General features: G+C 45.5%; 1 protein-coding gene across 2 annotated transcripts in view; it reads right to left on the reverse strand.

The window, feature by feature from the left end:
- LDAH (lipid droplet associated hydrolase) overlaps positions 1-26,409 on the reverse strand; it is a 711,314-nt gene that overhangs the window by 111,631 nt on the left and 573,274 nt on the right. For both annotated transcript variants that reach the window (XM_069236004.1, XM_069236005.1), the window contains exon 5: positions 12,551-12,791. In XM_069236004.1, the coding sequence (XP_069092105.1) occupies positions 12,551-12,791 (241 nt within the window). The remainder of the gene's footprint in view (positions 1-12,550; positions 12,792-26,409) is intronic.

The following is a 26,409-nucleotide window of genomic DNA, read 5'->3' on the forward strand; positions in this document are numbered from 1 at the left end:
CGGGTCACACTGGTCAAAGGTTTTATATTAGGCCTTTATAAATTTTCTGGTTCTCAAAACTTTTCAGCAGGGCAAGGCGATGGAAACCCTAAAGTGAAGACTTTTAAAGCAGAGACCTCTTGGCTGTATTAATACTTAGTAAAGCCAATCCCCATTACAATACAAAAGTGCACTAAAGCAATAGCGTTTACAAATGTTAACAAATTCAGTACCTATACTCACCTAAAATATGCAATGTATTTATAAAGTAACATGTTGCTAAAGGCATCGGAAAATCCAACAGGTTCCCAAAGACGAGCTCTATTGGCTTTGCAAATGCTTGTTATATTGTTGAAAATAATTAAAGCAACACGCAAGTCTCTTCTGATTCATTAGAGGTCATCTGCACCAACTAACACAAATAGAAGCACTTCGGCGTCATAATGTGTGTGGTACAGGGTTTTGCGCTTGCTCAGCTTATGCCTTTTTGCAGGTGATTGTGAAATCTGTGAGTATCTAGGTCAGGTAAATGTTGTTTTAGTAGGAGTGGGCGTACTCCGTAGTATGAGAGTAGGGAAGTCGGCGTACTTCACATGAGTGTGGCGCTTTGTGCTTAAAAAATTATCCATGTGGTTGGTTGCTTTGTATGGGCCTGTCGTGGTCTAAGACTCCGGAGTATATTGACAAGTGTAGGAGACACTTGAGTTTATGTTGTAATCTGTGCGGTTTAATAGGTCAATCGGGCGTGGTTGACAAGTCGAGTTTGAGTTAAAACGTATGTGTGAAACCTTCGATGGAGATTTGGCAAGTTCTAAAGTGCACTAGGACAAACCATTGACAAGTCGAGAGTAGAATTTGCGGGTTGAATTCTGCTTGCGTATGCGGGAACTGAGAAGGAGAGAGTAGCGGCTGAGGCTTCAAGTGAAATCTCTGTAAAGTTCTGAAGCGAATGTGTTACCCTTCCTGTAGTAAACCGGCAGATTTGTGTTGTCATTAAAGGTGCTCGCAATAATTTTGCATTAGTTTGTGTGAATTCAGTGAGGGGCGGACGAGCCGCAAGACTTTGTCAGCTGCAGTGTGTGAGTGTGACGTCAGTGGTGCCACGCTGAGATAGGTCAGTTGTCGAGAGGTGTCGCGCACGGATTGGCTGCCGTCCGTGAGAGGCAGTAGGTTGAGAAAGGTGGGTGAAGAGTGTCCTGGGAACTAAGTCACTTTTTGATTAAATACAAATAAGAGAAAAATCGCAAAATGAATTTTGTCAAGGCATTTAAGAGCGCTCTGAAGGGAGACGCATATATTATGGCAACTGATGGGGAGCCTACACCGCCTGAGGGTAATCCAGCTTACTTGGTTATGGAAGAGAAGGGTGTTGCGCCTTGTTTATGGATGAAACAGTGGCGCAAATTAACAGAGGAGGGATGTTTAGCGTTCCCAGAACATGGGACGTTCAATCCGAAGGTGCTAGAGAACTTAAGGTGGATGCTAAGTACACAAAAACCACCTCCGAGGCCAGCTCAATATGAGGCTTTAGCGATTTGGGATTTGATGGCTCTTAAACATAGACAAGAAAGGTTCCAGAGAAGGCTAAAAAGGGCAGAAAAATCCTATGCAGAAGCTAGGTGGGATAACGAGAACAAAATGTGGAGACGGGGAATTGTTGACGGATTAAAATTGTTCCCAGCAATAGCTCAGGGAGAAGAGATGCAGGGAAAGAAAGCCTCCTGTAAAACAGATAAGGACTCTAGTAAGCCTAAAGAGAATAAGAGACCTTGGGAAGAGGAAGACGATTCAGACGATGAAGAATTCATGGACCGATTATTACATGATCGCCCGCCACCTTATGCGGTGAGCGACAGTGTTCGGAGCACTAGCATGGGTCCTGGGAACCAGATGTAGGAGAAGGGAGTCACTGATACAGTACAGACTAGTGATATGACTTTGATACAGAATGGTGTCAGTGTACCCACTGCGCCAGACATGCAGATACAGTTGCAACCTCCGCCGCAGATACAGATAATCTATCCAGACGTCCCAGTACTAGAGACTACTACAAATCTGCCAGACCCGATATATACAAAATCAAGGTTAGTGCAGATCGAGTCAACTCCGAAATTGCTGTCCCAGCCGCAACCACAATTGATACCAGGGTACAACCCAGTGGCTGGTCCTCCATTAGTACCTGTCCTGGGTACTTTGGAACAGACCTATGGAGTTACTGCTCCACGGAGTTTGGGACCAGGTCAGACACCTGCTGCAATATCATTACCAATTATTGTTGGTCCACCAGTGCCATTGTATGCACAAGACAAATCTAGCGTATGTGATCAGGGAGTAATGACCCAAGATGCGATAAGAGGAGGGTCTATAGGAACTCCCCAGATAATGGCCCCAGGAGAACAAGCAGTCGAAAAGCCGAGGTCCTTAATAGACCTTAGCCCAGTAGAAGCACCCTTGGAAGCAATGCGTCAGGCAGGATTAGGGATTTTAACTCCACAGACGATAAGTACGAAGACTTCACAGTTGCCAATGATACATGCAGGGAACATTTCACTGCAAGGTTTTACAGTGCAACAGCTGAATGAATGGCTAGAAAAAACTTATACTTTACAAAAGACTACAGTGACTGCAGTGGAACTGGAAAAGGCAGGGCAAGATGACTACATACATTTTGTAAGACTGGGAGTGGAAGCTGCTGAATTAGTGGAAGGTACGAAGGGGGTAAACAGATTGGAGTCATACACTGAAGCAGAACTGAGATTCCTGTGCCCTAAGATTACCAAAGAAGTAGGCAAGGTTTAGCAAACCTGGCAGACAAATACAATATTGACATTGAAAACACTAAACATTTGAAAAGAAGCTACAGATTAGACTGCGATTCTAAAGATTTTGAGCACATGAGGTCTGCTGGAATGAAGGCGCATTTAAAAGAATTATTGCAAAGTGCGCAAATTTGGGGTGCATTTGAAAAATGGGAAGGCAGATGGGCAAAGAAAAGAGATAAGGAAAAAGGTGACAGTCCAGGGTCAAGTCAGACTAAGACTTCACCCGATATAGAATCAGTAAAAATACTACCTATGAGAGAAACAGCTGGTGGTGTTTTGGTTCATGTACCGTGGTCCAGGGGAGACATCCTATCCTTTGCAAACGATTATCCCAGATTGAGGGAGAAGCCGATTGAGTGGTATCAGCAAACAGATAGGTTTGTGAAACTTGCGAAGTGTCTCTGGGAAGACTTGAATACCTTGTTCGAGATCATTGTTCCGCCTGATTTGTGGCTTGAGTGTAAGAGAGGGGTAGATTGGCTGACGAAGGAGCCGGCAAGGGATAAGGTGACAGGAGCACCCTCTGAAGAGGTGATGAAGTACTACCATAAAGTGATTGAGTTTTTAAAACAAAAGGTGTCGCCGAAGGTGACTGATTGGCAAAAGATCGACCGGACCTCGCAAGAGGTTAAGGAATCAATACATGCTTACTATGAGAGGTTGTTAAAGGCATTTAAACACTACAGTGGTACTGAGACCATTGAGCCGAAAGACATGAACCACATCGTGTTCAGATTTGTTGAAGGGTTGAGACCAGAAGTTAGCCAGATGATTAAGAATCATTTGATTTGTTGGCAAGCAAAGCCGATTGATGAGGTGTTGCAGTATGCGAAATATTGTAGCGATGAAATTGAGTTAAAGCAGAAAAAGCTGAAAGAGAAAAGTGATGGTGATGCAGATAAGGGCTGCACAGGCAGGAATACAGGGAAATGGAGTCCAGCAGATGATACAGCAGCAACCGCAAATGAATGGTGTGTTTCAGGCGCAGCCGAGGTGTCGAGGCCGAGGGTTCGTGAATCGCGGTCCAGACTTGAATACCGTTGTGGTTCAAAATGACCCACAAGGGTTGAAAGGGATGTCACCACGTCACGCGTGCGGGGGCGTGGGGCACTGGAAACGTGAGTGCCCGAACGTGGTACAGGATGGTGTCGTTCAACAAAGTACTAATGTCGGTACATTGCAAAATGTAAGAGGTTCAAAACTGAGACATCAAAATCCGAATTTTCAAAATAACCTGGTACAGATGCAAGGGGTACAGCCCATGCAGCAGATGCAAATGCCGCGTATTCAGCCAGCGCAGATGCAGCAAGTACAACAGCAGGTTCCCATGGTACCTAGACAGCAAATGCAATTACCAATGGCTCCAAAGGGACAGCAGCAGGTCATACTTCCTCAACAGGTCACAGGTCAGGTAATGAGTCAAAATAATACAGTACAGCAATTCCCATTATGAGGTGAAAATGGCATGAATGAAGAATGGTCGGATGATAGCTCAGATAGTGAAGAGTGCAGGCTTGCAGCATCCTTAGAGGTGGATCAGAGGGGTCCCTATGTGGAGGGGAAGGTAATGGGTTACAAAGTTTCATTTTTGGTCGATACCAGAGCTACACGCTCTACAGTCAGGAGTGCAGAGATTCCGAAACTACCAGTTTCGGGGCGTACCATAAGGGTAGTCGGAGTAGCAAATCAGTATCTGACAAACCCGATTACAGATCCAGTGCAAGTTGAGATCGGCAACTTCCAGGGACTGCATAGATTTGTAGTCTGTGATTCAAGTCCAGTATCCCTATTGGGAAGGGACTTACTGTGCAAGACAAAATGTTCGATTACCTTTTCCAATGATGGAATCGAAGTACAGACAAATAGTGACGATGAAGGTCAGTTCTCAGAGGAAGAGACAGGGACGGCAAATGAGGATTATCCTTTGATTACCTTGTTTCCGATGCTTACAATGATTGTCCTACCTGTCGAGTTACAGGGAACAGTGACAGAGAAAGTGTGGGATATGCCAGGAAAGGAAGTGGGACTAATAAAAGGTGTGGAACCAGTTAAAGTACAAGTGAAGCCAAATGCAGTGTTTCCCCAGGTGCCACAATATCATATAGCACAAGATGTTCTTATTGAAGTGTCACAAATAATTGCAGATTTTCTAAAACAGGGAGTCCTGAAAGAAGTTTTGAGCAGTCCATGTAATTCTCCAATAATGGATCTGATAAAGCCCTGTGGGAAAGTTCGAATTGTGCAGGATTTGAGAAAAATAAATGAGATTGTGGTAAAATGTTGCCCCATAGTGCCCAATCCAGCAGTGATCATGTTTCAGGTTCCGTGTGATGCTGAATGGTTCACCGTTAGAGACTTGTCACAAGCTTTCTTTTCAATACCTCTTCACAAGGACAGCCAATTTTTGTTCAGTTTCAAATTCCTGGATAAGGTGTACAGTTGGTGCAGAATTCCTCAAGGATTTTCTGAATCACCGTCCATCTTCAATCAGATATTGAAAAAGGATTTGGAATCACTAGTACTGCCTTTTAACTCGACTCTAGTGCAGTACATCGATGACTTGCTGATTGCATCCAAAACAAGGGATAACTGTAAATATGATACAATTGCCTTACTGAATCATTTGGGAAAGAACGGACATAAGGTGTAACCCAAGAAGCTGCAATACTGTCAGAAAGAGGTGAAATACCTAGGGCATCTAATTGAAAGAGGGTCCAGGAGAATATCGGAGGAAATAATAACAGCCATTTTGCAAATGAACCCCCCAACAACAAAAAGGGATGTCAGAATGTTCCTGGGAATGGTGGGCTACTGTCGCCAGTGGATACCCAACTTCTCGATTATCTCAAAACCTTTGATAAAACTGACAGGCAAAGAGATCAAGGATGAGCCATATACCATAGCCTTGTCTAAAGAAGACCTTGAGTCATTCATGGAATTGAGAGAGTGCATGTGCAGGGCACCAGCATTAGGTATGCCTGATTATACGAAGCCTTTTCTACTGTTTTGTCATGAACGTGATGCTTGTTCTTTGTCTGTCTTGACACAGGTCCATGGAGGTGAAAATCACCCTGTAGCGTATTTTTCAGCTACCTTGGACCCCGTTGCAGCAGCCTTACCGGGTTGTTTACGCGCAGTTGCAGCAGTTGGTCAGAGCCTTACGCAGTGTGAAGGCATAGTCATGGGATACCCCCTAACAGTAATGGTTCCGCATTCAGTTGAAATTTTGTTGACTCGAACTAAAACTCAGCACATGACAAATGCCCGTCTTACTAAATATGAGACAATCACACTGGGGTCACCAAATGTTTCTCTGAAAAGATGTATTGTGTTAAACCCGGCAACTCTACTTCCTGCTGAAAGCACTGAAATCAATAATGAAGAAGAATTTGAACATGATGGTCTTGAGGTAACGGAATTATGTACCAAACCACGACCTGATATTCAAGATACACAGTTAAAGGAAAATGATTGTATTATGTTTGTTGATGGGTCCTGTTTGAGAGACTCCATCGGTACACTGAGGGCTGGTTATGCCGTATGTACAATAGCTGGTATCATTGAAGCTTCCTGGCTCGAGAAAGTGTTTTCCGCACAAGTGGCAGAATTAATTGCCCTTACTAAGGCATGCCACGCAGCTGTGAATCTGAGAGTCACTAGCTATACTGACAGCAGTTATGGATTCGGAATCGTACATGATTTTGGCCAACTGTGGTCACAGAGAGGTTTCATGACCTCTTCTGGTTCTCCTGTGCAAAATGGTGAACAAATAAAGGATTTGTTCCATGCAATTTAGTTACCTCTTGAAATTGCTGTGGTGAAATGCAATGCTCATGTTAAGTCACAAAACTTTGGGGGTTATTCTAACTTTGGAGGAGGTGTTAATCCGACCCAAAAGTGACGGAAAAGTGACGGATTTACCACCAGCCGTATTACGAGTCCATTATATCCTATGGAACTCGTAATACGGCTGGTGGTATATCCGTCACTTTTGGGACGGATTAACACTCCTCCAAAGTTAGAATAACCCCCTTTGTGTCCATGGGAAACGGTTATGAGGATCAAGTCGCAAGGTTTTGCAAATTGAACTGTATATCATTCAAGGAACAGTGGAAATTGTTACCGCAAACTGAAAATGACACATGTTTGAACCTTGCATTAAGGGTGGTCGATACCCTAGATGAGTTAAAGACATTACAGGGTCGTGCTAGTAAAGAGGAAAAACGATCCTGGCAAAGAATGCAATGTGTACAGAGGGCTGAGGATTTGTGGGTCTCAGAGGAGGGGAAATTAGTCTTGCCAAACAGCCTTCTGTCACAATTCGCAAGGTTATACCATGGACAGGCTCACCTTGGGAGAGATGCAATGATCAGGTCATTCAAAATCGATTGGTTCAACCCAAAGTTCAGACATGCCGCAGAGGTTGCCTGTCACAGATGCATCATCTGTCAACAGATGAATGCTGGAAAAGGGACCGTGGTAACTTTGAGCCACATTGGGAGAGCTGGTGGTCCTTTCAGCAAAATGCAAATGGACTTCATTGAGATGCCTGTTTGTAGAGGACTGAAGTACGTGTTGGTGATTGTGTGTGTTTTCAGTCACTGGATTGAAGCCTACCCCACACGTAGAAATGACAGTCTCACAGTTACAAAGCTGCTGCTTAGGGAACTAATATCAAGGTTCGGATTTCTGGTCTCTATAGAATCAGATAGGGGCAGACACTTCGACAATGAGGTGATTAAACTCCTGTGTGCCGCATTAGACATCGAACAAAAGCTGCATTGTAGCTACCGCCCTGAAGCATCAGGACTAGTAGAGCAAATTAATGGTACTCTGAAATCAAGAATGGCAAAGATGTGCGCAGCTACCAATATGAAATGGCCAGATGCATTGCCCTTAGTGCTGATGTCAATGAGGAACACCCCTGATAAGAAAACAGGACTGTCCCCCTATGAGATCCTCATGGGGAGGGCTATGAGGTTGCCAGCAGTACCCGCGAATGCTCTAGTGAATATCACAGATGATATGGTGTTGGACTACTGCAAAGGTTTGGCTGATGTGATTCGCTCTTTCTCTCACCAGGTAGAGGCTAACACATTGCCACTGATTGGAGATCCAGGTCACACCCTACAGGCCGGTGACTGGGTGGTAGTCAAGAAGCACGTGAGAAAGTCGTGTTTGGAGCCACGTTGGACAGGGCTGTATCAAGTAATCTTGTCAACAACCACTGCTGTGAAATGTGCAGGCGTTCCAAATTGGATACATGCCAGTCACACAAAGAAGGTGACGTGTCCAACTGACGAGGAATTTGAAGTTTCCAGCACAACAGTTCCAGGAAGAGAAGTCTCAGGGCCAGAAAGCAGCCAAGAAGGAACTGAGACTGCAGGAGAGCCCACTGAGAACAGCCTCGTCCCTCAAACAGTGAATAAGTTCGAGAGAGGTGACAGAGTGCCTATCTCAGTAGAGGCGGCAGGAGAACTAAGTCAAGGAGAGGTTCTCCCAGAAGTAGACGGATACGGGTTAGAACTTGAACCCGTTGCAGATCAAGAAGAAGAAGGGGAAATAATAGAAAGAGATCAGAGTGTACCAGCATCCCCTGAGCCAGTTGCAGGTCTGACAAGCGAAAACACCATATTACAAGAGGAGGGTGCTGTCCAGCGTCCTGAAAAGACATATCAGAAGAAAAAATTGTTAGAGGATTCTTCGAGCCGACGCTTACATTTGGAACTGCTTATGCACATCGCAACAATCTGACTTGCTTACTGTCACCTGTAGAGAAAAGCTTTTTAGATCACACTGATGATAGACGCAAAGCATTAAAAGAAAGATTAGGAAAAGGGTTAGAAAAACGCACATTTGCAAATGATTATGCTTACACCGCAATTAAAACGCAAGGCAAACTAGCTATAGATGCATTACATGTAGGTAGGCTTTGTGTATGTAGTCCGAAATCTGAGCAGGACAATTTGTTTGTGGGAACGAGTGAATGTAGACATGTGTTCTTGTTTCAGAGTAAGTGGACATTTATGTTGAATGGACAGGATCCAGCGATCCCTGGGATCTATTACATCTGTGGACTTAATGTTTATTACCGTCTCCCTAAAGGATGGTATGGGACATGTTATTTGGGAATAGTTTTCCCAAAGATTTACCAGATTGATGACTTAAAACAAATACCTAAAACGTCTGAATTACAACATGCTAGACAAAAACGAGAATCAATGGCTGCTGTCATTGGTGATATATTTGGAGCTATAATCCCTTCAGTAGGGGTTATCTTGAATTCTATGAAGATTCAAAAGTTGTCTACTATTGTGGATAACATGCTGAGAAATTGTACAGGCGCTATACTCCTGAAGGATACTGAACTTGCTTCAGAAAGAGCTATGACTCTTCAAAATCGGCTTGCTTCAGACATTCTTTTAGCAAAGAGTGGAGGGGTTTGCAAGATGCTCAACGAGCGCCATTGTTGCTTGTTCATTCCGGACAATAGTAAAAAGATTAGAGGTATGCTTACTAACCTAACTAGAGATAGAGCAGATTTGAAGGAACCTGGAGTTTGGGAGAAATTTGGAAAGGGAATTGCCAGAGTAGGGAGCTGGTTTACCAACATTTGGAATGGGGTACTTGCAAAAATACTAATGGGTCTACTAATTGTTCTGGCCTGCCTATTAGGATTATGGTGGGCATGCAAAATTAATGATAGAATTAAGAGAAATTGGATCAAAAGAACCAGGAGAAATGAAGAAAGTGAAAGAGAGAAAATGTTCAATGAAATTTGGGAGAGTTCACATAAGGGACAAGATGTTGAAATGAGCATTATGCGTAAAGTGAAAAATTAAAAATGAAAGGTTAAAGGGAAAGGTTTGTGTGATGACGAGCGTCATCAGAGGAGGGACTGAGAGAGCGTAGCTTACATAACCTATATTAAAATGAAATGTTTATATCAATGTGTGATGATGCTGCATAGAAAACAATAATAATACCGATTTTGCTTAAACGTGCACCTGAATTGTGACCACAGTAAATGGACACCAATGTATACACTAAATAATAATGATGAATAAAATGTTTATATTATAATTAATTAAGCTTATATTAACATTCATGTTACTGCATCTGTATTGAAAATCTTTATAGGCCTTAAGTTAGCGTGAGCTACAGCATTTAGCTGCCCAGCTCTCATATTAAATGCATTTTTTCTATTTTTCCAGTGTGCTGACTCGCAAAGGGCCATGACCCTGCAAATGTTCTTTTTCTTCAACTTGGAAGATGAATGTAACCATATTAATTCCGTTCCCAAGTGCATATTCGGTGCCTTGGTCTAAAAAGTTATGAGTAAATTTAAACAAATGTAGATTAATGAAATGTACAAGGTCACTTAGACCGATAGACAATGAATCTGCTGACCCAAAAGACGTGCCAAAGAATGAAGTAATACCGGACGTGCCACCTCTGAAGACGTCAATTACGAAGACCAATCAAAGAACCGTGAATTAATGTGGGTTGACAATTGGGATTACCAAATGCTAAATTTGATAGGTTAAAGATAGTGGGGTATAGTAAGTGTCCAATAGAATTTTGGGGGATTGTTCTACAAAAAAGGGATAAAAACCCATGTCACAGAAGGGTCATTAGAATTAGGTAGGGAATTCTATTGATTTTATCCAGAAACTCTGTCACTTTGAGACTTATTAAACCATCCTCAACCATAGACTGCCCATGTACACTTTCCTCCTTATGAGGGAAGTGCCCCTATCCCTTTAGTTAAGCCTTGACTGATGGCGTTTGACTAATGTCCTGAAGACGAAGACTGAACCTGTGCGCTGACCTAATCTCTGGAGGGTAATTATGACAATGCAATTTGTAATTTGTCTGTTTGCTTTTCCTTTCTAGGTACCAACTGCTTGCTTTTGACAGAGACCATAGATAGATGTTTTCCAAATTGGTGTTCTAAATTGTTTTGCATGAAGCCCAACATGCCAATGCTAATTATTGGTTAGGATAGGTGATCATCAAATTGACGCAAATAGACAAACTACTGACATTATGCTATGTTGAACTGATGCATATTTGACACTCTGCTACACTTGATCTATGTTTATGCCGTGTTATATTCTAATGTTCATGATTTTTGCCTTATTGAAATCTTATCAAAGTTGCCATATCGTAACTATGTTGTTGTGTTTCTTGGCATTAAGATTGACGCATTTAATCTTAGATTGTAACTAATAGGAAATAAAACCCATTAAATTCTATCAACTGGTGTGGTTATTCATGACTGGAAGGTCATGGTTGCGCCGTCAATTTAATTAAATGACTTTGACTAAAGTGAAATGTATTGTTGTGATAAATATTGATGACATTATTGATATATTGATTGACATATTGATCAGCTATCTCGTCCTACGGTGTCTCTCAACTGGGTCAAAAGATTCATTGGCCTAAAACGAGTCCTAATGTGTAATAAATTAACATAAAAGGACGCGTTAACACTATATTAGGAGATTTGAATTAATATGGATCCTGATAAACCAATGGGAGTGACCAAATCTATGTAGGCCAACACATCGTGTCGGATTTAAATTGTCCTGAGCCATAAATAAATTTGAATAACAAATCTGATAGTTGCATTTTAGTGATATTGCTGCCTTTGAGGGTTTTGACACGAGTAGTATCTATCCAGTGTCTAGTGGCACTGAGGACTAAAGCAGCCATGCAAGGATGTGTGCATGACCCCAGAGAGATAGCTTCGAATCCTGGCAGGTTCAGACAGCCCTTCATCCTCCTGCGGTTGACAGGATGAGTACAACTCAGCACAGGAAAGTAAAAGCACCAGGATACCTCTGGCGGTGAATGGGCTCTATACAAATGTTTTCTTATGTAAAACAGCCTAGAGTAGATGTAAGATGCAGGTGGCAGAGGTGTGTGAGTAGAATTGCATACATCTCAGGGGACAAGGAGGTCGAGCTATGTGACAAGCTGAGGCAGCTGTCCAAGAGACTACTAGCAGAAGCACCAGACCAACAATTTCAACTTCAGTTTCCAGTATTGAAATAAGTAGACACTGACAGTAAACAGTACTAGCTGTGCGATCTCTAGTGACTCGATACTTCGGCCAGCCATCTGAGAGACCAAAGTAACTTGAGCCAATCTAATGCACACACAAATCAGTATGAGCAGTTAAACAGCTTTAGTAAAGGCCACTGTGAGATTTTTATCGGCCCATCATAATCAATATTCTCTGGAACGCAGAGAACAGTACCTGAAAATTACAGATTATTGTAAAGTGAAAGAAAAGCCAGCGTTACCTGGCAATTACATATACAATGGCAAGTGATAAGTATTAGAACAGGTTTTGTGTTGCAGGCGCAACAGCTTTGAAAGTACAAAAACTATGCATATATTCAATGTATGAATGACCAAAGTTAATGCAGGATAAAGGCCCCTATTATAAAGGCCCCCATTATCAAGGCCAAAAACAGTGGACCAAGAGGTGGAAGATACTTCGTGAATTTGTCTGTGAATGAGTCAGGACTGTGGAATTTCAAGGCAAACACAGAAAACCTTTAACAACAATAACATTATTTTTTAAACGTAAAAACACTAAATATGTTCTAATACTACTAGACAGACATTTAGTTCAATTAAATAATCAAAGTCATTTGCTGTTAGACGTATATGCCATACACCCCCCCTTTGCCATCCCCCAGGTCTTGTGTGGCACAAAGGGCACCACCCTCGCTCACCTACACAGTCGACTCTGAAGAGATCCACCGAGGCAGTCACCGAGGCTTCGTCGACAGACCGGATTCCCCGCAGCACAAAACGCACCAAGGAGGCTTTGGCGCTCTCTGGCAGGAAGGACAGCAGGTAGACCGGCATGTACACGACGTAGCGGAGGCTGCACAGCACGGGAGTCAGCAGCTTCCCCTGAGGGGACTGCGCCATGCGCTCTACTGTGGGGAACAGCAGCACGCTCCGAAGGACCTGGCGAGCCGCGGGGGGGAGACACAAGGAAAGAGAGGTGCTGTCAGGGAAGGCCTGCAGGTCACACGCAGCTTTCGAAGGGCGCTTTCTAGTACATTTGTTTCAAGTGCAGCTCGGCGGAATCGTTTTAAAAAATCCTGAGGGTACAAGAATTAACTGCGTATTTGGGAGGTCGTGGCTGACCTAAGTAACAATGCCATCCGAATTATACAGCAAAAAATGCGATACCACGAGGTGGCAGTGTACGGGGAACTCACATTCTCACACATCAATACATTTTGATCAATTTGAGATCAGCAAAAAAGTTCACGAATAAATGGCATTGTGAAGACTTGAATAATGGGCATTCTCTTTTGAAACACGCAAAACAGAGTAGCAACATTACAAAAAAACATTCAAACTCCCCAACCTGCTCATCTATAACTAACCCATAATTATTCATTGAATAGTGACCCTGGACATGGCACACCAGACTACAGACAGCTTTAGATATCTGTTGTAGAATACGTACTGATAGATTAAAATATATACATATTGGGCTTTGGGTCAGTCCTTGGTTTGAATTTGAGGGTTTTCTGGAAACAGCCAGGTTTTACTACTCTTCTGAATTGGACTGGACCCCCCACCACACCCTCTTCATCTCCTGTGCTTTGTAAAATAAGCCCTTTGATTTGTGGAGCAGAATCACTTAAAGGTGCAAAATGCCTTAGCCAGAGAAGAAGAGTCCTTCACATTGTGGCCAAGTCAAGGCAGATATTATTTCATCTAGACGAATACAGGCTAACTGGAATCCAAGTTCAAGAATGTTTTTCAGGCCAAATTATCGGTAAAATGCAAATTCGGTCCTGGTCAGATTGCCTTTAGTTTCCCTATAGTAACACCATTATATGTTCTCACTGGGGACACTTTCTGTAGCAGGTTTATCAGAACCATATTGTAGGAAGTTGGCTCTGTATGGACTATTTCAAAGTAAGGAATAGTATGCACAGAGTCCAAGGGTTCCCCTTAGAGGTAAGATAGTGGCAAAAAGAGATAATACTAATGCTCTATTTTGTGGTAGTGTGGTCGAGCAGTAGGTTTATCAAAGGAGTAGTGCTAAGCATTTGTTGTACATACACAAGCAATAAATGAGGAACACACACTCAGACAATTCCAGGCCAATAGGTTTTTGTATAGAAAAATATATTTTCTTAGTTTATTTTAAGAACCACATGTTCAAGTTTTACATGTAATACTTCAAATGAACGGTATTGCAGGTAGGTACTTTAGGAACTTTGAATAATCAAAATAGCATATATACTTTTCACATAAATCACATATAGCTATTTTAAAACTAGACAGTGCAATTTTCACAGTTCCTAGGGGGAGTAAGAGTTTGTTAGTTTTTGCAGGTAAGTAAACCACCTACGAAGTTCAAGTTTGGGTCCAAGGTAGCCCACCGTTGGGGGTTCAGAGCAACCCCAAAGTTACCACACCAGCAGCTCAGGGCCGGTCAGGAGCTGAGGTCAAAAAGGTGCCCAAAACGCATAGGCTTCATTGGAGAAGGGGGTGCCCCGGTTCCAGTCTGCCAGCAGGTAAGTACCCGCGTCTTCGGAGGGCAGACCAGGGGGGTTTTGTAGGGCACCGGGGGACACACAAGTCAGCACAGAAAGTACACCCTCAGCAGCACGGGGGCGGCCGGGTGCAGTGTGCAAACACACGTCGGGTTTCCAATGGAAATCAATGGGAGACCAAGGGGTCTCTTCAGCGATGCAGGCAGGCAAGAGGGGGGCTCCTCGGGGTAGCCACCACCTGGGCAAGGGAGAGGGCCTCCTGGGGGTCACTCCTGCACTGGAGTTCCAATCTTTCAGGTCCTGGGGGCTGCGGGTGCAGAGTCTTTACCAGGCGTCGGGATCTGGGAGACAGGCAGTCGCGGTCAGGGGGAGCCTCTGGATTCCCTCTGCAGGCATCGTTGTGGGGGCTCAGGGGGGACAACTCTGGCTACTCACGGTCTCGCAGTCGCTGGGGAGTCCTCCCTGAAGTGTTGTTTCTCCAAAGTCGAGCCGGGGGCGTCGGGTGCAGAGTAGCAAGTCTCACGCTTCCGGCGGGAAACGCAAGTCGTTTTAAAGTTGCTCCTTTTAAACTAATTTGCAGTCTTGGATGAACAGAGCTGCTGTCCTCTGGAGTGTCTTTTTCCTTCTAGAGCAGGGCAGTCCTCTGAGGATTCAGAGGTCGCTGGTCCCTGGGGAGAGCGTCGCTGGAGCAGTGTCTTTAGAAGGGGGGAGACAGGCCGGTAGAGCTGGGGCCATAGCAGTTGGTGTCTCCGTCTTCTCTGCGGGGTTTTTCAGCTTAGCAGTCCTCTTCTTCTTAGGTTGCAGGAATCTGAGTTCCTTGGTTCTGGGGAGCCTCTAAATACAGAATTTAGGGGTGTGTTTAGGTCTGGGAGGGCAGTAGCCAATGGCTACTAGCCCTGAGGGTGGCTACACCCTCTTTGTGCCTCCTCCCAAGGGGAGGGGGTCACATTCCTATCCCTATTGGGGGAATCCTCCATCTGCAAGATGGAGGATTTCTAAAAGTCAGAGTCACCTCAGCTCAGGTTGCCTTAGGGGCTGTCCTGACTGGCCAGTGACTCCTCCTTGTTTTTCTCATTATCTCCTCTGGCCTTGCCGCCAAAAGTGGGGCTGTGGCCGGAGGGGGCGGGCAACTCCACTAGCTGGAATGCCCTGGGGTGCTGTAACAAAGGGGGTGAGCCTTTGAGGCTCACCGCCAGGTGTTACAGTTCCTGCAAGGGGGAGGTGATAAGCATCTCCACCCAGTACAGGCTTTGTTACTAGCCACAGAGTGACAAAGGCACTCTCCCCATGTGGCCAGCAACATGTCTCGAGTATGGCAGGCTGCTAAAACCAGTCAGCCTACACGGGTAGTTGGTTAAGGTTTCAGGGGGCACCTCTAAGGTGCCCTCTGGGGTGTATGTTACAATAAAATGTACACTGGCATCAGTGTGCATTTATTGTGCTGAGAAGTTTGATACCAAACTTCCCAGTTTTCAGTGTAGCCATTATGGTGCTGTGGAGTTCGTGTATGACAGACTCCCAGACCATATACTCTTATGGCTACCCTGCACTTACAATGTCTAAGGTTTTGCTTAGACACTGTAGGGGCACAGTGCTCATGCATTGGTGCCCTCACCTATGGTATAGTGCACCCTGCCTTAGGTCTGTAAGACCTGCTAGAGGGCTGACTTATCTATACTGCATAGGCAGTGTGAGGTTGGCATGGCACCCTGAGGGGAGTGCCATGTCGACTTACTCGTTTTGTCCTCACCAGCACACACAAGCTGGCAAGCAGTGTGTCTGTGCTGAGTGAGGGGTCCCCAGGGTGGCATAAGATATGCTGCAGCCCTTAGAGACCTTCCCTGGCATCAGGGCCCTTGGTACCAGGGGTACCAGTTACAAGGGACTTACCTGGATGCCAGGGTGTGCCAATTGTGGAAACAAAAGTACAGGTTAGGGAAAGAACACTGGTGCTGGGGCCTGGTTAGCAGGCCTCAGCACACTTTCAAATCAAAACTTAGCATCAGCAAAGGCAAAAAGTCAGAGGGTAACCATGCCAAGGAGGCATTTCCTTACACAACCCCCCCCCAAACGAAAGAGGATGAGACTAACCTTTCCCAAGAGAGTCTTCATTTTCTAAGTGGAAGAACCTGGAAAGGCCATCTGCATTGGCATGGGCAGTCCCAGGTCTGTGTTCCACTATAAAGTCCATTCACTGTAGGGAGATGGACCACCTCAACAGTTTTGGATTTTCACCTTTCATTTGCATCAGCCATCTGAGAGGTCTGTGGTCAGTTTGAACTACAAAGTGAGTACCAAAGAGGTATGGTCTAAGCTTCTTCAGGGACCAAACCACAGCAAAGGCCTCCCTCTCAATGGCACTCCAACGCTGCTCCCTGGGGAGTAACCTCCTGCTAATGAAAGCAACAGGCTGGTCAAGGCCATCATCATTTGTTTGGGACAAAACTGCCCCTATCCCATGTTCAGAGGCATCTGTCTCCACAATGAACTGCTTGGAGTAATCTGGAGCTTTTAGAACTGGTGCTGTGCACATTGCTTGTTTCAGGGTGTCAAAGGCCTGTTGGCATTCTACAGTCCAGTTTACTTTCTTGGGCATTTTCTTGGAGGTACGTTCTGTGAGGCCTGTCACTATGGATCCATATTCCTTCACAAACCTCCTGTAGTACCCAATCAAGCCAAGGAATGCCCTGACTTGAGTCTGGGTTTTTGGAGCTGCCCAGTCCAGAATAGTCTGGATCTTAGGCTGGAGTGGCTGAACTTGGCCTCCACCTACAAGGTGTCCCAAGTAAACCACAGTTCCCTGCCCTATCTGGCATTTGGATGCCTTGATAGAGAGGCCTGCAGATTGCAGAGCCTTCAAAACCTTCTTCAGGTGGACCAGGTGATCCTGCCAGCTGGAGCTAAAGACAGCAGTATCGTCAAGATAAGCTGCACTAAAGGACTCCAAGCCAGCAAGGACTTGATTCACCAACCTTTGGAAGGTGGCAGGGGCATTCTTTAAACCAAAGGGCATAACAGTAAACTGATAATGCCCATCAGGTGTGGAGAATGCTGTCTTTTCTTTTGCTCCTGGTGCCATTTTGATTTGCCAGTACCCTGCTGTTAAGTCAAAGGTACTTAAGAATTTGGCAGCACCTAATTTATCAATTAGTTCATCAGCCCTTGGAATGGGATGGGCATCTGTCTTGGTGACAGAATTAAGTCCTCTGTAGTCCACACAAAACCTCATCTTTCTCTTTCCATCTTTGGTGTGAGGTTTGGGGACTAAGACCACTGGGCTAGCCCAGGGGCTGTCAGAGTGCTCAATGACTCCCAATTCCAGCATCTTGTGGACTTCCACTTTGATGCTTTCCTTAACTTGGTCAGACTGTCTGAATATTTTGTTTTTGACAGGCATGCTGTCTCCTGTGTCCACATCATGGGTACACAGGTGTGTCTGACCAGGGGTTAGGGAGAAGAGCTCAGCAAACTGTTGCAGGACTTTCCTACAGTCAGATTGCTGTTGGCTAGAGAGGGTGTCTGAGTAGATCACTCCATCAACTGAGCCATCTTTAGGGTTTGTGGAGAGGAGATCAAGGGAGAGGTTCACTCTCAGCTTCCTGGTCCTCATCTGTTACCATCAACAGATTCAAATCAGTCCTGTCATGGAAGAGCTTAAGGCGGTTCACATGGATCAGCCTCTTGGGGCTCCTGCTAGTGCCTAGGTCCACCAGGTAGGTGACCTGACTCTTCTTTTCTAGCACTGGGTAAGGGCCACTCCATTTGTCCTGAAGTGTCCTGGGAGCCACAGTCTCCAGAACCCAGACTTTCTGCCCTGGTTGGAATTCAACCATTGCAGCCTTTTGGTCATACCAAAACCTCTGGAGCTGTTGGCTGGCCTCAAGGTTTTTACTTGCCTTTTCCATGTACTCTGCCATCCTTGAACGTAGGCCAAGTACATAGTCCACTATATCTTGCTTAGGCTCATGAAGAGGTCTCTCCCAGCCTTCTTTCACAAGAGCTAGTGGTCCCCTTACAGGGTGGCCAAACAGAAGTTCAAAGGGTGAGAACCCTACTCCCTTCTGAGGCACCTCTCTGTAAGCGAAAAGCAGGCATGGCAAGAGGACATCCCATCTCCTTTTGAGTTTTTCAGGGAGCCCCATGATCATGCCTTTTAATGTCTTGTTGAATCTCTCAACAAGGCCATTAGTTTGTGGATGGTATGGTGTAGTGAATTTATAAGTCACTCCACACTCATTCCACATGTGTTTCAGGTATCCTGACATGAAGTTAGTACCTCTGTCAGACACCATCTCCTTAGGAAAACCCACTCTGGTAAAAATACCAATGAGGGCCTTGGCTACTGCAGGGGCATTAGTCGACCTAAGGGGACTTGCTTCAGGGTATCTAGTAGCATGATCCACTACTACTAGTATGTACATGTTCCCTGAGGCTGTGGGAGGTTCAAGTGGACCCACTATGTCCACACCCACTCTTTCAAAGGGGACCCCCACCACTGGAAGTGGAATGAGGGGGGGCTTTGGGTGTCCATCTGTCTTACCACTGGCTTGACAGGTGGTACAGGAGACACAAAACTCCTTGACCTTCTGGGACATGTTGGGCCAATAGAAGTGGTTGACTAGTCTCTCCAACGTCTTGGTTTGTCCAAAATGCCCAGCAAGAGGAATATCATGGGCTAAGGTCAGTATGAACTCCCTAAACTCCTGAGGCACTACCACTCTCCTAGTGGCACCAGGCTTGGGATCTCTTGCCTCAGTGTAAAGGAGTCCATCTTCCCAATAGACCCTATGTGTTCCAGTTTTCTTGCCATTGGACTCTTCAGAAGCTTGCTGCCTAAGGCCTTCAAGAGAGGGACAGGTTTCTTGCCTCTTACACAACTGCTCCCTTGAGGGTCCCCCTGGGCCTAAGAGCTCAACCTGATAAGATTCTAACTCCATAGGCTCAGTTCCCTCAGAGGGCAGAACTTCTTCCTGGGAAGAGAGGTTCTCTTTTTGTTGTTGTGTTGCAGCTGGTTTCCCAGTTGTCTTTCCTTTTCTCTTGGTAGGCTGGGCCCTTTTTCCAGGCTCCAACTCTACTTTTTCACCCTGAGCCTTGCACTGTGCCCTTGTCTTGACACACACCAGTTCAGGGATACCCAGCATGGCTGCATGGGTTTTCAATTCTACCTCAGCCCATGCTGAGGACTCCAGGTCATTTCCAAGCAAACAGTCTACTGGGATATTTGAGGAGACCACCACCTGTTTCAGGCCATTAACCCCTCCCCACTCTAAAGTTACCATAGCCATGGGATGTACTTTAGTCTGATTGTCAGCGTTGGTGACTGGATAAGTTTGTCCAGCCAGGTATTGACCAGGGGAAACCAGTTTCTCTGTCACCATGGTGACACTGGCACCTGTATCCCTCAGGCCTTCTACACTTGTCCCATTAATTAAGAGCTGCTGCCTGTATTTTTGCATGTTAGGAGGCCAGGCAGCCAGTGTGGCTAAATACACCCCACCCTCAGAGACTAATGTAGCTTCAGTGTGACACCTGATTTGCTCTGGGCACACTGTTGATCCCACTTGGAGACTAGCAATTCCAGTGTTAGCTGGAGTGGAGTTAGAAGTGGTACTTTTCTTGGGACAGGCCTTGTCTCCAGTTTGGTGTCCAGGCTGATTACAGCTACGACACCAGGCCTTTTTGGGATCAAAGTTTTTACCCTTGTACCCAAAATTGGATTGTGAAGAGGCTCTGGGCCCACCCTCCTGTGCAGGTTTTTGGGGGCCTGTAGAAGACTCTTTACTATTTTTATGTTTGGATGTCTCAACACTCTTCCCCTGGGGAGGCTTTGTGACCCCTTTTTTTTGGTCACCCCTTGTGGAAGTCTTGGTCACCCTAGTCTTGACCCAATGGTCCGCCTTCTTTCCCAATTCTTGGGGAGAAATTGGTCCTAGGTCTACCAGATGCTGATGCAGTTTATCATTTGAACAATTACTCAATAGGTGTTCTTTCACAAATAAATTGTACAGCCCATCATAATCATTTACACCACTGCCTTGAATCCAACCATCCAGTGTTTTCACTGAGTAGTCCACAAAATCAACCCAGGTCTGGCTCGAGGATTTTTGAGCCCCCTGAATCTAATTCTATACTCCTCAGTGGAGAATCCAAAGCCCTCAATGAGGGTACCCTTCATGAGGTCATAAGATTCTGCATCTTTTCCAGAGAGTGTGAGGAGTCTATCCCTACACTTTCCAATGAACATTTCCCAAAGGAGAGCACCCCAGTGAGATCTGTTTACTTTTCTGGTTGCACAAGCCCTCTCAAAAGCTGTGAACCATTTGGTGATGTCATCACCATCTTCATATTTAGTTACAATCCCTTTTGGGGTTTTCAACATGTCAGGAGAATCTCTGACCCTATTTATGTTGCTGCCACCATGGATGGGACCAAAACCCATCTCTTGTCTTTCCCTTTCTATGGCTAGGAGCTGTCTCTCCAAAGCCAATCTTTTGGCCATCCTGGCTAACAGGAGGTCATCTTCACTGAGGCTCTCCTCAGTAATAACAGAGGTGATGGACCCTCCTGTGAGGGAAGCAGCATCTCTGACTATTATGGTTGGAGTCAGGGATTGAGGGTCCCTGATCTCCCTAATTAGGACTGGAAGGGGGGATGTTCCCTCCAAGTCACTATCTTCCTCCTCTGGGAGGCCATCCTCAGAGGGGTTGGCTTTTTCAAACTCTGCCAGCAGCTCCTGGAGCTGTTGTTTGGAAGGTCTTAAGCCAACTGGGATTTTCTTTATTTTGCAGAGAGACCTTAGCTCCCTCATCTTAAGATGGAGGTAAGGTGTGAGGTAGAGTTCCATCACATTCTCTTCTGCACCAGACATTATGTTTCTAAAAGTTGGAATACTTTTCAAGAATCTAAAACTATCTCTAGAACTTAATTCAAACTTTCACAAAACCTTTAAACTCTTAAAGAAATGCTAACAGGGACTAACACAAGGCCCTAGCAGGACTTTAAAAAATTTAGAAAAATAGCTCAAATTGAAAAAATCTGTTTCTAATGACAATTTTTGGAATTTGTCGTGTGATCAGGTATTGGCTGAGTAGTCCAGCAAATGCAAAGTCTTGTACCCCACCGCTGATCCACCAATGTAGGAAGTTGGCTCTGTATGCACTATTAGTGGAATAGTATGCACAGAGTCCAAGGGTTCCCCTTAGAGGTAAGATAGTGGCAAAAAGAGATAATACTAGTGCTCTATTTTGTGGTAGTGTGGTCGAGCAATAGGCTTATCAAAGGAGTAGTGTTAAGCATTTGTTGTACATACACAAGCAATAAATGAGGAACACACACTCAAAGACAATTCCAGGCCAATGGGTTTTTGTATAGAAAAATATATTTTCTTAGTTTATTTTAAGAACCACAGGTTCAAGATTTACATGTAATACTTCAAATGAAAGGCATTGCAGGTAGGTACCTTAGGAACTTTGAATAATCAAAATAGCATATATACTTTTCACATAAATCACATATAGCTATTTTAAAACTAGACAGTGCAATTTTCACAGTTCCTAGGGGGAGTAAGAGTTTGTTAGTTTTTGCAGGTAAGTAAACCACCTACGAGGTTCAAGTTTGGGTCCAAGGTAGCCCACCGTTGGGGGTTCAGAGCAACCCCAAAGTTACCACAACAGCAGCTCAGGGCCAGTCAGGTGCAGAGGTCAAAGTGGTGCCCAAAACGCATGGGCTTCCATGGAGAAGGGGGTGCCCCGGTTCCAGTCTGCCAGCAGGTAAGTACCCGCGTCTTCGGAGGGCAGACCAGGGGGGTTTTGTAGGGCACCGGGGGGGACACAAGTCAGCACAGAAAGTACACCCTCAGCAGCACGGGGGTGGCCGGGTGCAGTGTGCAAACACACGTCGGGTTTCCAATGGGAGACCAAGGGGTCTCTTCAGCGATGCAGGCAGGCAAGGGGGGGGGCTCCTCGGGGTAGCCACCACCTGGGCAAGGGAGAGGGCCTCCTGGGGGTCACTCCTGCACTGGGATTCCGATCTTTCAGGTCCTGGGGGCTGCGGGTGCAGAGTCTTTACCAGGCGTCGGGATCTGGGAGACAGGCAGTCGCGGTCAGGGGGAGCCTCGGGATTCCCTCTGCAGGCGTCGCTGTGGGAGATTAGGGGGACAGTCGCCGGGGAGTCCTCCCTGAAGTGTTGTTTCTCCACAAGTCGAGCCGGGGGGGTCGGGTGCAGAGTAGCAAGTCTCACGCTTCCGGCAGGAAACGCAAATCGTTTTAAAGTTGCTCCTTTGAAACAAAGTTGCAGTCTTGGATGAACAGAGCAGCTGTCCTCTGGAGTTTCTTGGTCCTTCTAGAGCAGGGCAGTCCTCTGAGGATTCAGAGGTCGATGGTCCCTGGGGAGAGCGTCGCTGGAGCAGTGTCTTTAGAAGGGGGGAGACAGGCCAGTAGAGCTGGGGCCAAAGCAGTTGGTGTCTCCGTCTTCTCTGCGGGGTTTTTCAGCTTAGCAGTCCTCTTCTTCTTAGGTTGCAGGAATCTGAGTTCCTTGGTTCTGGGGAGCCCCTAAATACAGAATTTAGGGGTGTGTTTAGGTCTGGGAGGGCAGTAGCCAATGGCTACTAGCCCTGAAGGTGGCTAACCCCTCTTTGTGCCTCCTCCCAAGGGGAGGGGGTCACATTCCTATCCCTATTGGGGGAATCTTCCATCTGCAATATGGAGGATTTCTAAAAGTCAGAGTCACCTCAGCTCAGGTTGGCTTAGGGGCTGTCCTGACTGGCCAGTGACTCCTCCTTGTTTTTCTCATGATCTCCTCCGGCCTTGCCGCCAAAAGTGGGGCCGTGGCCGGAGGGGGCGGGCAACTCCACTAGCTGGAATGCCCTGAGGTGCTGTAACAAAGGGGGTGAGCCTTTGAGGCTCACCACCAGGTGTTACAGTTCCTGCAAGGGGGAGGTGATAAGCATCTCCACCCAGTACAGGCTTTGTTACTAGCCACAGAGTGACAAAGGCACTCTCCCCATGTGGCCAGCAACATGTCTCGAGTGTGGCAGGCTGCTAAAACCAGTCAGCCTACACGGGTAGTTGGTTAAGGTTTCAGTGGGCACCTCTAAGGTGCCCTCTGGGGTGTATGTTACAATAAAATGTACAATGGCATCAGTGTGCATTTATTGTGCTGAGAAGTTTGATACCAAACTTCCCAGTTTTCAGTGTAGCCATTATGGTGCTGTGGAGTTCGTGTAAGACAGACTCCCAGACCATATACTCTTATGGCTACCCTGCACTTACAATGTCTAAGGTTTTGCTTAGACACTGTAGGGGCACAGTGCTCATGCACTGGTGCCCTCACCTATGGTATAGTGCACCCTGCCTTAGGGCTGTAAGGCCTGCTGGAGGGGTGACTTATCTATACTGCATAGGCAGTGTGAGGTTGGCATGGCACCCTGAGGGGAGTGCCATGTCGACGTACTCGTTTTGTCCTCACCAGCACACACTAGCTGGCAAGCAGTGTGTCTGTGCTGAGTGAGGGGTCCCCAGGGTGGCGTAAGATATGCTGCAGCCCTTAGAGACCTTCCCTGGCATCAGTGCCCTTGGTACCAGGGGTACCAGTAACAAGGGACTTACCTGGATGCCAGGGTGTGCCAATTGTGTAAACAAAAGTACAGGTTAGGGAAAGAACACTGGTGCTGGGGCCTGGTTAGCAGGCCTCAGCACACTTTCAAATCAAAACTTAGCATCAGCAAAGGCAAAAAGTCAGGGGGTAACCATGCCAAGGAGGTATTTCCTTACACATATGAAGTTCAAACATACATAAAATGTTTTAGAAATAACTGGGATACGTTTATCATTTCCTGTCACTTCCCATATCTGTAGACTTGGCAGCTATGCGGGGCTTGTACACAGATGGCTATCTCACTACACTCAGCATGATAATTCGACACATGAAACACAGAGAAAAGCATGTGGTGGTGTGCTTAGTTAGTAGGTTGTAGTTACAGAATAAGTTAAAAAAATACATGTCCAGGCAACGCATACGTCTCAACACCCTTTACAAATGTTTAATTGAGGAATGCCCAACTTTATTTTAATCATAAAAAGGGAAGTCCACACGACCTTTTTAATTTATTCCAGATGTTCATTCGCATCTGTTCTGTTTTGATGGAGTTAAAACTAAAGGAAACTGCACACATAGTGCTCCTAGGCACATAATTTACACTAAATACACCATACATACATGATGCTGCCCATAAGGAAAGAAAGCAGGGTTATAACTCCAGCGGAGTGTTTCACTGGAAACAGTGAAGAGTCATATGAACCCTACTTTGTCTCCAGGTTATGGTTTGCTGGTACATCGCCAATTGGCTATTTCGTGAATCCACTATGCTGACAGCGCGAGGTCGTTAAATGTGCTAAGGGCATCAGGTCTGTAGCTCCATGAACAGATGGGTACATCTTGGTTCTGAAGAGTGGCTTGAAGATCACCGGGTTAGGGGAAATATCAGCAGGTACATTGTCAGTTGTCTCTGGTAGGAAACCTCTTGTATGCCTATTGAATAGATCTTGAAGTCAAATGAGCAAAATAAAGATGGAGTGGAGGATGGGCTGAACCTTTTGAGTGTATGTGTGGGGGGGGGGGGGGGGAGCATCCTCCATCTTAGATTTACAATTGAAACAAGAATATATTCTCAACCATCTAACGACTTGTGCAATGAAGTTGATTGCGGTCTGTATCCTATCCTCAGTAGTTCTTTGCTTGCTGTCAAAGTAGATATAATGCTTGCAAATATTCTTGTTCTTAAAATAAACGAACCGTGCCGTCTTTACGACGCCTTTAGGAGGCATCACTGGGAGATCAGTAGCCATGACCCTGTGTGCAGCACGCTCAAACTACACAAAGTTGTCACCAGCCAAGACCTTAGTGACGGGGTGAAGGTGAAGTACTCCTTAAAGATGTTTATAGGAAGATAAACCAATTATCTAGATATCACAGTCGGTGTGTGCTCACAAACAGCACATTGAGGAGTACTGCATCGGCCACATAGTTGAAATCAAAACAGTGTTGGTGGTATAATAGTGTTTGCAAATTGATTAACGTGGAAGCCCATTGTTGCAACAGTATTTCTTTTGTGATAGTCACTTTACTGATTTGTGTGAGTTTGACCGTTTTATTTCCGCTGTGCATGGGTTTATATATCTAAGGTGTTCAAAAACAACCCGTCTTTAATTGCAACTTTATTGTATCTGTTTCCAATCTTCACACCGCATTGGCTAAATCAGGCCCGGACTATTCAACCAAGGTAACTGAGGTGGCGGGGAGGAGAGGGAGGAGGGAGAGAGAGGAAAAAGGGAGAGGAGAAGAAGTAGGAGGAGGAAGGGGGGGAGGATAAGGGGGGGAGGATGAGAGGAAGAAAAGGAGAGGGAGAGAATAGAGTGTGGGGGGACCGTGTCTAAAGTGTTAGTTTGTGAGGAAAACTTGCAAACGGTGCCTTGATTTTCCTAAGTGGTTCATTCACCTGTAAGAATTGGGGATAAAAGCCTGCCATTCACCACAAGCACAAGCAAATATTTCTCATGCATGGGCTTTTGGCTGAGGGGGTGGAAGAGGTGGAGGGTCTCCTACTGGTCACATTTCAGCTTCTTTATCCAACATAATTTCAATTTGTGGCTGTTGCATGGCATTGAAATATAAGAGGAAATATTGCCTGGCCCCAACACTCTCATGTTGTGCGCTTCTGCCTCCTCCTTTTCGGTACTCACTGGAGTTACTCTGAGACCCTCACCAGCTTTACCATGGGGCACCCCAAGGAGAGATGTGAAGCAAACTAAAGATAAGAGAGACCAGTCTCAATCCGGCACAATCAGTAAGGGTGATCTGATTTAGGGCCGCACATTTAATAGATTTTAGGTGCCCCAATCTGTTACTACTAATCATATGAACTAGATTTCAGATAATTATTTGAGAATAATTGGTCTGCCAAAGTTTAGCTCTGGTGTGTTTTTTTATTTGTAAGAATGTGGACATAAAGTGTATTCCCTTGGGCAAATATATTACTCTCAAAACCTCTCAGAGTTATTACCACTAAA

This window comes from Pleurodeles waltl, chromosome 5 (genome assembly GCF_031143425.1).
Source record: "Pleurodeles waltl isolate 20211129_DDA chromosome 5, aPleWal1.hap1.20221129, whole genome shotgun sequence".
Taxonomy (NCBI): domain Eukaryota; kingdom Metazoa; phylum Chordata; class Amphibia; order Caudata; family Salamandridae; genus Pleurodeles; species Pleurodeles waltl.